The sequence below is a fragment of the Triticum aestivum genome, chromosome 7D, assembly GCF_018294505.1.
Source record: "Triticum aestivum cultivar Chinese Spring chromosome 7D, IWGSC CS RefSeq v2.1, whole genome shotgun sequence".
Lineage (NCBI taxonomy): Eukaryota > Viridiplantae > Streptophyta > Magnoliopsida > Poales > Poaceae > Triticum > Triticum aestivum.
In genome coordinates, this window is record NC_057814.1 from 615,229,716 (window position 1) to 615,243,441 (window position 13,726).

The 13,726-nt window shown below is 43.7% G+C and overlaps 1 protein-coding gene and 1 pseudogene across 1 annotated transcript; one reads left to right on the forward strand and one right to left on the reverse strand.

Annotated features, from left to right (window-relative positions):
- The first annotated feature begins 8,292 nt into the window (after positions 1-8,292).
- On the forward strand, positions 8,293-12,355 carry LOC123168330 (uncharacterized; annotated as a pseudogene).
- Positions 10,245-10,933, reverse strand: LOC123168331 (uncharacterized). The gene has a single exon (XM_044586201.1). The coding sequence runs from the start codon at positions 10,721-10,723 to the stop codon at positions 10,553-10,555; it is 171 nt and encodes a 56-aa protein (XP_044442136.1). The 5' UTR covers positions 10,724-10,933; the 3' UTR covers positions 10,245-10,552.
- Positions 12,356-13,726: the final 1,371 nt, after the last annotated feature.

The window sequence follows — 13,726 nt, forward strand, 5'->3', positions numbered from 1 at the left end:
TGAACGTCTGGAAGAGCAAAACTGATGACTACTCAATAGTTCAGTGTGCCATGCTTTACGGCTTAGAACCGGGACTTCAACGACGTTTTGAACGTCATGGAGCATATGAGATGTTCCAGGAGTTGAAGTTAATATTTCAAGCAAATGCCCGGATTGAGACATATGAAGTCTCCAATAAGTTCTATAGCTGCAAGATGGAGGAGAATAGTTCTGTCAGTGAACATATACTCAAAATGTCTGGGTATAACAACCACTTGATTCAGCTGGGAGTTAATCTTCCTAATGATAGTGTCATTGACAGAATTCTTCAATCACTGCCACCAAGCTACAAGAGCTTCGTGATGAACTATAATATGCAAGGGATGAACAAGACAATTCCCGAGCTCTTCGCGATGCTAAAGGCTGCGGAGGTAGAAATCAAGAAGGAGCATCAAGTGTTGATGGTCAACAAGACCACCAGTTTCAAGAAAAAGGGTAAAGGGAAGAAGGGGAACTTCAAGAAGAACGGCAAGCAAGTTGCTACTCAAGTGAAGAAGCCCAAGTCTGAACCTAAGCCTGAGACTGAGTGCTTCTACTGCAAAGGGACTGGTCACTGGAAGCGGAACTGCCCCAAGTATTTGGCGGAAAAGAAGGATGGCAAGGTGAACAAAGGTATATGTGATATACACGTTATTGATGTGTACTTTACTAATGCTCGCAGTAGCACATGGGTATTTGATACTGGTTCTGTTGCTAATATTTGCAACTCGAAACAGGGACTACGGATTAAGCGAAGATTTGCTAAGGACGAGGTGACGATGCGCGTGGGAAATGGTTCCAAAGTCGATGTGATCGCGGTCGGCACGCTACCTCTACATCTACCTTCGGGATTAGTTTTAGACCTGAATAATTGTTATTTGGTGCCAGCGTTGAGCATGAACATTATATCTGGATCTTGTTTGATGCGAGACGGTTATTCATTTAAATCTGAGAATGATGGTTGTTCTATTTATATGAGTAATATCTTTTATGGTCATGCACCCATGAAGAGTGGTCTATTTATATTGAATCTCGATAGTAGTGATACACATATTCATAATATTGAAGCCAAAAGATGCAGAGTTGATAATGATAGTGCAACTTCTCTGTGGCACTGCCGTTTGGGTCATATTGGTGTAAAGCGCATGAAGAACCTCCATTCTGGTGGACTTTTGGAATCACTTGATTATGAATCAGTTGGTACTTGCGAACCATGCCTCAAGGGCAAGATGACTAAAACTCCGTTCTCCGGAACAACGGAGTGAGCAACAGATTTGTTGGAAATCATACATACTGATGTATGTGGTCCGATGAATATTGAGGCTCGCGGTGGGTATCATTATTTTCTCACTTTCACAGATGATTTGAGCAGATATGGGTATATCTACTTGATAAAACATAAGTCTGAAACATTTGAGAAGTTCAAAGAATTTCAGAGTGAAGTGCAAAATTATCGTAACAAGAAAATAAAGTTTCTATGATCTGATCGTGGAGGAGAATATTTGAGTTACGAGTTTGGTCTTCATTTGAAACAATGCGGAATAGTTTCGCAACTCACGCCACCCGGAACACCACAACATAATGGTGTGTCCGAATGTCGTAACCGCACTTTATTAGATATGGTGCGATCTATGATATCTCTTACTGATTTACCGCTATCGTTTTGGGGTTATGCTTTGGAGACGGCTGCATTCACGCTAAATAGGGCACCATCTAAATCCATTGAGACGACGCCTTATGAACTGTGGTTTGGCAAGAAACCAAAGTTGTCATTTCTGAAAGTTTGGGGCTGCGATGCTTGTGTGAAAAAGCTTCAACCTGATAAGCCGAACCCAAATCGGAGAAATGTGTCTTCATAGGATACCCAAAGGAAACTGTTGGGTACACCTTCTATCACAGATCCGAAGGCAAGACATTCGTTGCTAAGAATGGATCCTTTCTAGAGAAGGAGTTTCTCTCGAAAGAAGTGAGTGGGAGGAAAGTAGAACTTGATGAGGTAACTGTACCTGCTCCCTTATTGGAAAGTAGTTCATCACAGAAATCAGTTCCTGTGATCCCTACACCAATTAGTGAGAAAGCTGATGATAATGATCATGAAACTTCAGATCAAGTTACTACCGAACCTCGTAGGTCAACCAGAGTAAGATCCGCACCAGAGTGGTATGGTAATCCTATTCTGGAAGTCATGTTACTTGACCATGACAAACCTACGAACTATGAGGAAGCGATGATGAGCCCAGATTCCGCAAAATGGCTTGAAGCCATGAAATCTGAGATGGGATCCATGTATGAGAACAAAGTGTGGACTTTGGTTGACTTGCCCGATGATCGGCAAGCCATCGAGAATAAATGGATCTTCAAGAAGAAGACTGACGCTGACGGTAATGTTACTGTCTACAAAGCTCAACTTGTTGCGAAAGGTTTTCGACAAGTTCAAGGAGGTGACTACGATGAGACCTTCTCACCCGTAGAGATGCTTAAGTCTGTCCGAATCATGTTAGCAATTGCTGCATTTTATGATTATGAAATTTGGCAAATGGATGTAAGGACTGCATTCCTGAATGGATTTCTGGAGGAAGAGTTGTATATGATGCAACCCGAAGGTTTTATCGATCCAAAGGATGCTAACAAAGTGTGCAAGCTCCAGCGATCCATTTATGGACTGGTGCAAGCATCTCGGAGTTGGAATAAACATTTTGATAGTGTGATCAAAGCATATGGTTTTACACAAACTTTTGGAGAAGCCTGTATTTAGAAGAAAGTGAGTGGGAGCTCTGTGGCATTTCTAATATTATATGTGGATGACATATTATTGATTGGAAATGATATAGAATTTCTGGATAGCATAAAAGGATACTTGAATAAGAGTTTTTCAATGAAAGACCTCGGTGAAGCTGCTTATATATTGGGCATCAAGATCTATAGAGATAGATCAAGACGCTTAATTGGACTTTCACAAAGCACATGCCTTGATAAAGTTTTGAAGAAGTTCAAAATGGATCAAGCAAAGAAAGGGTTCTTGCTTGTATTACAAGGTGTGAAGTTGAGTCAGACTCAATGCCCGACCACTGCAGAAGATAGAGAGAAAATGAAAGATGTTCCCTATGCTTCAGCCATAGGCTCTATCATGTATGCAATGTTGTGTACCAGACCTGATGTGTGCCTTGCTATTAGTTTAGCAGGGAGGTACCAAAGTAATCCAGGAGTGGATCACTGGACAGTGGTCAAGAACATCCTGAAATACCTGAAAAGGACGAAGGATATGTTTTTCGTTTATGGAGGTGACAAAGAGCTCGTCGTAAATGGTTACGTCGATGCAAGTTTTGACACTGATCCAGATGACTCTAAGTCACAAACCGGATACGTATTTATATTAAACGGTGGAGCTGTAAGTTGGTGCAGTTCTAAGCAAAGCGTCGTGGCGGGATCTACGTGTGAAGCGGAGTACATAGCTGCTTGGGAAGCAGCAAATGAAGGAGTTTGGATGAAGGATTTCATATCCAATCTAGGTGTCATACCTAGTGCATTGGGTCCAATGAAAGCCTTTTGTGACAATACTGGAGCCATTGCCTTGGCGAAGGAATCCAGATTTCACAAGAGAACCAAGCACATCAAGAGACGCTTCAAATCCATCCGTCATCAAGTGTCGGAAGGGGACATAGAGATTTGCAAGATACATACGGATCTGAATGTTGCAGACCCGTTGACTAAGCCTCTCTCACGAGCAAAACATGATCAGCACCAAGACTCCATGGGTGTTAGAATCATTACAATGTAATCTAGATTATTGACTCTAGTGCAAGTGGGAGACTGAAGGAAATATGCCCTAGAGGCAATAATAAAGTTGTTATTTATATTTCCTTATATCATGATAAATGTTTATTATTCATGCTAGAATTGTTTTAACCGGAAACTTACTACATGTGTGAATACATAGACAAATAGAGTGTCACTAGTATGCCTCTACTTGACTAGCTCGTTAATCAAAGATGGTTAAGTTTCCTAGCCATAGACATGAGTTGTCATTTGATTAACGGGATCACATCATTAGAGAATGATGTGATTGACTTGACCCATTCCGTTAGCTTAGCACTTGATCGTTTAGTATGTTGCTATTGCTTTCTTCATGACTTATACATGTTCCTATGACTATGAGACTATGCAACTCCCGAACACCGGAGGAACACTTTGTGTGCTACCAAATGTCACAACGTAACTGGGTGATTATAAAGGTGCTCTAAAGGTGTCTCCGATGGTTTTTGTTGAGTTGGCATAGATCGAGATTAGGATTTGTCACTCCAATTGTCAGAGAGGTATCTCTAGGCCCTCTCGGTAATGCACATCACTATAAGCCTTGCAAGCAATGTGACTGATGAGCTAGTTACGGGATGATGTATTACGGAACGAGTAAAGAGACTTGCCGGTAAAGAGATTGAACTAGGTATTGAGATACCGACGATCGAATCTCGGGCAAGTAACATACCGATGACAAAGGGAACAACGTATGTTGTTATGCGGTTTGACCGATAAAGATCTTCGTAGAATATGTGGGAGCCAATATGAGCATCCAGGTTCCGCTATTGGTTATTGGCCGGAGACGTGTCTCGGTCATGTCTACATAGTTCTCGAACCCGTAGGGTCCGCACGCTTAACGTTCGGTGACGATCGGTATTACGAGTTTATGTGGTTTGATGTACCGAATGTAGTTCGGAGTCCCGGATGTGATCACGGACATGACGAGGAGTCTTGAAATGGTCGAGACATAAAGATTGATATATTGGATGGCTATATTCGGACACCGGAAGTGTTCCGGGTGATTTCGGAGAAAACCGGAGTGCCGAAGGGTTACCGGAACCCCCCCGGGAGAACTAATGGGCCACATGGGCCTTAGTGGAGAGAGAGAGGGCCAGCCAGGGCAGGCCGCGCACCCCCTCCCCCTCTGGTCCGAATTGGACTAGGGAAGGGGGGGCGGCGCCCCCCTTTCCTTCTCCCTCTCCTCCTTCCTTTCCCCCTACTAGTAGGAGTAGGAAAGCGGAGTCCTACTCCTACTAGGAGGAGGACTCCTCCTCTCCTGGCATGCCACAAGGGCCGGCCGGCCTCCCCCTTGCTCCTTTATATACGGGGGCAGGGGGCCCCCCTCCACCATAATCCACCTCGGTCATATCGTTGCAGTGCTTAGGCGAAGCCCTGCGCCGGTAGCTTCATCATCACCGTCATCACGCCGTCGTGCTGACGAAACTCTCCCTCGACACTCTGCTAGATCGTGAGTTCGTGGGACGTCATCGAGCTGAACGTGTGCTGAACTCGGAGGTGCCGTGTGTTCGATACTTCGATCGATCGAATCGTGAAGACGTACGACTACATCAACCGCGTTGTCATACGCTTCCGCTTACGGTCTACGAGGGTACGTAGACAATACTCTCCCGCTCGTTGCTATGCATCACCATGCTCTTGCGTGTGCATAGGAAATTTTTTGAAATTACTATGCTCCCCAACAAGTGCTATGTCCATGGCTCACGCTCATGTATTGCGTGAGAGTTGAAAAAGTTTGAGAATACTAAAATATGAAACAATTGCTTGGCTTGTCATCGGGGTTGTGCATGATGAGAGCATTTTTGTGTGACGAAGATGGAGCATGGCCAAACTATATGATTTTGTAGGGATGAACTTTCTTTGGCCATGTTATTTTGAGAAGACATGATTGTTTAATTAGTATGCTTGAAGTATTATTATTTTTATGTTAATATTAAACTTTTGTCTTAAATCTTTCGGATCTGAACATTCATGCCACAATAAAAAGAATTACATTGAAAATTATGTTGGGTAGCATTCCACATCAAAAATTCTGTTTTTATCATTTACCTACTCGAGGACGAGCATGAATTAAGTTTGGGGATGCTTGATACGTCTCCAACGTATCTATAATTTTTGATTGTTCCATGCTATTATATTATCTGTTTTGGATGTTTAATGGGCTTTAATATGCACTTTTATATTATTTTTGGGACTAACCTACTAACCAAAGGCCCAGTGCAAATTGTTCTTTTTTTGCCTATTTCAGTGTTTCGCAGAAAAGGAATATCAAACGGAATCCAAACGGAATGAAACCTTCGCGAGGATCTTTTTTGAACAAACGCAATCTAGGAGACTTGGAGTGGACGTCAAGGAAGCAGCGAGGAAGCCACGAGGCAGGGAGGCGCACCCAGGGGGTAGGCGCGCCCCCCACTCTCGTGGGCCCCTCGCAGCTCCACCGACCTACTTCGTTCGCCTATATATACTCATATACCCTGAAAACATCCAGGAGCACCAAGAAACCCTATTTCCACCGCCGCAACCTTCTGTACCCGTGAGATCCCATCTTGGGGCCTTTTCCGGCGCTCCGACGGAGGGGGAATCGATCACGGGGGGCTTCTACATCAACACCATATCCTCTCCGATGATGTGTGAGTAGTTTACCACAGACCATCGGGTCCATAGTTATTAGCTAGATGGCTTCTTCTCTCTCTTTGGATCTCAATACAAAGTTCTCCTCGATCTTCTTGGAGATCTATTCGTGTAATACTTTTTGCGGTGTGTTTGTCGAGATCCGATGAATTGTGGGTTTATGATCAAGATTATCTGTGCACAATATTGGTTCTTCTCTGAATTCTTATATGCATGATTCGATATCTTTGCAAGTCTCTTCGAATTATCAGTTTGGTTTGGCCTACTAGATTGATCTTTCTTGCAATGGGAGAAGTGCTTAGCTTTGGGTTCAATCTTGCGGTGTCCTTTCCCAGTGACAGCAGGGGCAGCAAGGCACGTATTGTATTGTTGCCATCGAAGATAAAAAGATGGGGTTTATATCATATTGCTTGAGTTTATCCCTCTACATCATGTCATCTTGCTTAATGTGTTACTCTGTTCTTATGAACTTAATACTCTAGATGCTTGCTGGATAGCGGTCGATGTGTGGAGTAATAGTAGTAGATGCAGAATCGTTTCGGTCTACTTGTCACGGACGTGATGCCTATATACATGATCATGCCTAGCTATTCTCATAATTATACACTTTTCTATCAATTGCTCGGCAGTAATTTGTTCACCCACAGTAAAATATGCTATCTTGAGAGAAGCCACTAGTGAAACCTATGGCCCCTGGGTCTATTTTCCATCATATTAATCTCCCGTCAACTAGCTACTTTTATCGTAGTTTATTTTGCAATCTTTACTTTTCAATCTATACAATAAAAAAACCAAAAATATTTATCTTATTATCTCTATCAGATCTGACTTTTGCAAGTGGCCAAGAAGGGATTGACAACCCCTTTATCGCGTTGGTTGCAAGGTTCTTAATTGTTTGTGCATGTACTAGGGATTTGCGTGTAGCCTCCTACTGGATTGATATCTTGGTTCTCAAAAACTGAGGGAAATATTTACGCCACTTTGCTGCATCACCCTTTTCTCTTTAAGGGAAACCAACGCATGCTCAAGAGGTAGCATGCATCGACAAGATCCTTTTGATGCTGACCAATTTCGTTATGTGTTGTTTTGCTAGTGTACTATACAACCGTTGCTAGTTTAAATCTTTGAAGACGAGGGACGACATCCAAAATTGATAAACTCAGATAGCCCATAGGAAAGAGGGGTCTTACGGAAACTCGTCTAAGTTTGGTCATGGTCATCTCGAAACAAAGTCAACAACAACATGAAAATGTTACAAGAACACAAAAAACTTAGAGCACAAAGTCAGGTTTTGATGTTTCTCTGCTTGTTTCACCCGCTGGATCCCGCAACAATCCTATGAAGGGTTAACTTTGCTAGCTTGATTTTAAATTTGTTGGTCATGTTTTCCTCCCTTTTTACACTAGATTATTTTGTTTGGAGAGGGTTATCCTTCGGTTTGTATCGATAAAAAAATCAATTAATAACGGCGATGTTTTACGCCACAAAATGTTAAATGTGAGACGAAGCACACATATTGTTGGATGGTTGGGAGGGCAGTAGTTCAAGTCCTGGTGCTCTCATTTTCATTGATTTATTTTAGGATTTCCGGCGATGCGCGTTCACGACGTTTCCATCGACTGCGGGACGTGAGTGTACTCACGTATATATGAGCGCCTGTGATTGTACTGCATTCTAGAAAAATGTTAAATGTCAGATTATTTGAAAAATGCTGAATTTTGAGGGGTTTTGAAAAAATGCTGAATAAAAAGAAAGAAATTAATAGGACGAGGAGGGGAATAGTCGCCCGGCTCGAATTTGGCCCATCAGCCACCGCACCGTCTCGTTTTGCAAAGTTGCCATGGAGTTGAGATCGGGCCGTCGCCTCCATTTCTCGCGACAGCGGCTAGGTCAACCAAGCGGCGGTGACGGCGGCGGACCGGACCTCATCAGCGCCCTCCCCGACGACCTGCTCCTCCTCGTCCTCGCCCGTCTCCCCTGCGCGGGCGCCGCCGCGCGCACCGGGATCCTCTCCCGCCGGTGGCGCGACCTCTGGCCCCATCTTCGCCGGATCGTCTTCCGCGACATCGCGTTCGACTCGATCGAACCGGCGCTCGGCCGCATCTCTCCCGTGGTTTCCCTCCTGGAAATCCACGCCCGCGCGTCAACTCGCCGCTGGTCGACTGACCGGGTCGACACCTCCCGCGTGAACTCGCTGCTGCGCGCCGCCGCAAGGCTGGAGCCGGAGGAGCTCGTCTTCGGCCTCTCGTCGGCCTTGATCGGCGATTCCCCAGTCGTCGATCTGCCCTGCTTCAACCGGGCCACTTCCATCAAGCTCGGCCTTTTCTCCGCCATACGCGTGCCGGCCGGCGTCGAGGTCGAGTTCGCCGCGCTGGAGACGCTGTACCTGGCGTGCCGCATTGACACCCTCGACTCCTTGCTCTCCAGCTGCCCGCGCCTGCGCACGCTCTATCTCAGCAGCACTGAGTTGAAGACCACCTGAGGGTCAACTCGGCGTCACTGCTGGAGCTTGTCGTGGACAGCAGATGGACACGCAGTGTCAACATTGTTGCCCCCGTGCTTAAGCAGTTGACCATGTCCCTCACCGCCTCGAAGATCAGCGTCATCTCCGTCTTGGCACCATTGGTGGAGAAGGTCTCATGGAAATGCTGCTATATGAATGGGTCTATTACATTTGGTCTTTGGCTACTTGAGCAGGTGCCGCTACAGACGGCAAAGAGACAAGGACAGCTCCCCTCGCTGCACATTCGTGCCCACTGCGTGCGTCCTCTCTCCTGCTCAACTTACTGCAAGCTCTGAGTAAATAAAATTTTGTGAGTGATATATGTATATCCCGCTCAATTGTTTTTCCAGGACTTGTCTGTGTATCAGGATGAGGCGGATAACTTTAAGCAGGAGATAGAGAAGCATTTGGTTGCTGCCTTCTCTGTTTTGGAGCTAAATCTCACAACAGAGGGGCATGTTTTTGGGTCATTGGTATTTGAGCTCTTTGGGATAGATCGAATTCGTACTGATGTGCGGAGGCTTAAGGTTGTCCTATCAAGAAAGGTAATTCTCATCTCTGATTACTTATCTCAACAATACATTGTGTACTAATTGACATTTATTTTTGGTTTTAGATCGAGGAAGGATGCCTACCAAATTATTGTCCTTGCGAGGCCACAGGCTGGAGATCCCAAACTATCTCCTTGACTGCTCTCGAGGAAGTGGAGATCAATGGCTTCGAAGGAGAGGATCATGACTTTGATTTTTTGAAACTGATCGTCAGATGTGCACCGATGCTTAATAGAATGATTGTGAAGTTGTCACAGGAGGCCTCCACAAATAATGATGTGTGCGCAAAGATATACAACATGTTCGGGGCGTATTCTTCGGTGGAATGTTGTGTATATCATAGCTCTGGTGAGTATATGTTTGGCATGTATGATTAGCGTGCTCGTCGTTGGAACAGAGTTATAATTGTTAATCCTCGAAAGATTTGTTGAATATGTGGCATTGGCATGCCAATTATAGAGTTTGTGCTTGTATCGTCCCAATTATTTAGCTAAGTCAAAATGCTACATTTCTGCCAAAATTATGATCCAACATCCTCATATTTTTGTAGAAATAGATGCTAAATGGTAGAATGGGTGATAAGAAAGTTTCAATATTTTTGCGTGGGCTTACTTTTGCATTTTGCTATCTTATTTAATATACACACCCTTCCTTTCACATATGTAAGATTTTCTAAGTTAGCTGGATAGAGTTTAACTTGAAATATTGATTTGTACCAAAGCCCAAGGTGAAAGAAAGAGCAACACATGTTACATGTTACTATTTTAGACATACATATAGGATAGGACCCTTACATTCTTATTCAGTGACTGTTACACCCTCGCTGAACCCACACATCACACTTCTTTTAGCTAATTGACTCACAGTAACAGTCAACACACAGGCTGACACATGAGCATTCAAGAACACCATAACATTCACTCACACAACCGACCATTATGTAGCTGAAAATTCAAGAACACCATACATGACAAGCAACTGACGAGTGCATGATAATGATCACAACTCACAAGGACGCAGTAAACCGGTGGGTAAACTAACCGTAGCCCCCTCCTCCAAACACAGATTTAGATGGAGAGAGGGAGACCTGGAAGAAAGGCGTAGCCTTCCCTTGCCGATAAGACTTGCCTTTTTTCTTCTGCATCACTGAAGCATCCCTGCTCACATGCCAGCCTCCGGTGCACCCGGAAGAAGGCACGGCAAGCATGCTTCTGGGAATTCACACTGCTGAGAGCGTGACCAGGTAGCAGCAGCGTGCTCCACACTTCTTCTTCTTCCTCCTCTTCCTCGACATCATTCACGGAGAGCGAGCTCTCTGTTTACTGTTTAGTTAGTTAGGAAGCCAGAGCAATATTGATTTTCCCTTGCCCTGCCGTCCACTTATATAGGCGTTTTCGTATCAACTACATCACCCAGGTCTCTGCTAGCGGTTGGTCTGTTAGGGAATTGTTAATTGGTAATGGGGAATTCTCTTCTTTGGCCATGGTGAGGATTCTAGCATGTCTGCACCCACTTATCTTTAAGCCATTGGATTCTCGTGCTTTGGTTACTTTTTATGGGTGGCCATTATGGCCTTACCACTTTCTTATGCCTAGGGGAGCTAGGTAGACTCCAATTAGGCATTATATGAGTGGTGGCCTAGTCTGGCTTTTGCATATCCTCTCTCAGGTACAATCAGTGGACACTTGTCCATCAATAACAGCAGCTTCGTACTTCTTTTTGAGACGAATGTAAGGAAACACATTCAATTGTAGGCTGCAAGTGATTTTCTGTCTCCAGCTACAGTCTCACATGAATATTGTGGCTTTTCAGTTTGTCTAAAATGGAAGTAGTAAAGAGAAATGATTTTTTATGTTTTCCCTTGCAGATCAATCCACCGATCATCTTGTCTGCTAACAAGTTTTCTCGGCCATGAGAGGATTTCACATGAATATGGCAAATAATCCACCTGAAACAGAGAACAATGGTCATATCGCGGCCCCAGAAGATCTGGATATTATTTTAAGTATGGAAGGAAGAAGGAAGAAAGCAGACGACTCCCTATATAGTCTCTGCATGATTCATCAAGTGCAGTACAGCCACATAAAGCAGACCAAAGTTAGAAAGAGTGGCACGCTTTTGGAAAGCACCATGGCCCATTTGTAATCAGTCAGTTGAGCACGTCCCTGCTAGGAATCCCCAAGCTGGAAAAGGAAACAAGAAATCAGCCGGGATCTGATTGTTTTTTATGGATCTTTGAACCTCAAATTGGGGTATCCACCATCGTCCAATGCTGGGCGCAGCGCGTGCTAAAAAACCACGGAGGTGGCGTTTTCAGACGTTACAAAGATTCAATCACATTCCACATACCTGCCATTCTGAGCTTACACCGAACTCTATCTGATCATCTGAATCTGAAAGCGAGGCTTTCCACTAAGCGATAGCTTGTCTTGTTGCAATGATCCTATCACCACTAACTGCTTTCACTTGCATCTTTTGTCTGCCTTTTCCTCACGCGGGATATGCTATTGTATGCTACGTACTACTAAAGAACAGATCATGGCCAGGGGATAAGACTTGGTGCACTGTAAGTGGTTTGTTGCTCATCATCTCAACTTTAGTTCATACAAAGGTGAATTTCAGCTTTCTTATTTATCAGGAAAACGAGTGATGCTTGGTTATGTGATTTCCTTGAATTTTCCATGATTTAGACATGCATGCCTACCATCAACCGCATGCTTCTGATTCAATGAAGGATAAATTAATACACAAAAAATAGGAAATTGCTATGTCTTGACACAGTTACATTTCTAATTATGTTTGCATGCCTTTGTATTTCTATGTTTTTGAGTAATGTATTTAGGCAGGGATTCTCTCTTGTTGATTGCCTCGAAAAAGAAATAAGGCCCTAATGTTTCAGTGCATCCACCAGAAAGGCAGGATGAATGTTCTTGATTTATGGCATCTTATGTTGTTTTATGAAAGCTGCTAAGAAAATAGGTGGCCCTAGGCGATGGTTGGGCAATGGAATCGCCGGATCTACAGTCTTGCGGGCCGTTAGATTCTAAGTCAAAATAAAATACAGGTTATCTGACTATTGTAGTAAAAATCTCCCCGTGTGCAACGGAGGGTTTATGCTTTCGAAACATTGACACAACATTTTACAACGGGAAGAAAAAATATCGCAGTACTTGAAACACCCTATGCGGTGCTTTTGTGTGTGCATACAAAAAATCCCAAATTGATGCAGCAAAATCGCGTAGAAAAGAACATCGTGTGTTAACATACAGGCCAACGCTTCACAACATTTCTGGCACACACGCACCCATAATCGTCATAGCATGTCGCCTGCATTTCAAAACCTACAAAATCACTAACCTTCATATTTTTTGGAAAGTCAACGCCGCTTGGACTCGCCTGCGATGGATTTGGCTACCCCGTAACCCATTCCCCTTAGTACATCATCTCCCGGGGATCAGCAAGCTAGAAAATCCTCAGATCCGAGCACCATCATGCTGCTCTGGAGTGGCTAAAATACAAAAAATTGGGAAGGAAACAGAACACACGAAGGTTGATTATCTAAAAGAATCGGGATTCATAGGATATGTCCTAAAAGGAAGCGGTATGCACTTGCCCTCCACCCATCGGCGGTGCCACCGGTTCACCTGCCCTCCGCCAGCTACTACAACAACGGGAGATTGGGGAACCCCGGGTCTATCTGCATGTACCGTCTCCCGTAGGGTCTCCAAGTTCTTCATCGCTGGTAAGGTTGGGCCAGTGGCAACAATGGGAATAATAGTTCATCGGCTTTCCCACACCGATGTGCTTCATCGGAGTTGCGTCCACAAGTCGGTGGATAGTGTCAATAGTCGGGCATTCGGTCTGCCATAATTAGTATTTATCCACGGGGAGACGTAACCCCTGTTTTTTTTTTCAATTTTTTTCCATTTTTTGCTTTATTTTTACTATTTTTTTTATATTTAGAAATATTCAATATATATAATAAAAAACGTCACATAAATTTTTGAATTTTTCTAATCATATATTCGAAAATGTTAAATGTGTATAGAAAAATATTAACCATGTGTGCGAAAAAAAGTTTGTGACATTAAAAAAATATCACATGTTTAAAAAATGTACGTGACACTTAATTTTTTTTATACAAGAACAAAAAATGTTCGCATGAGGAGAAAAAAATGTACATTACATTTAAAAAATGTTCATGAGTTTC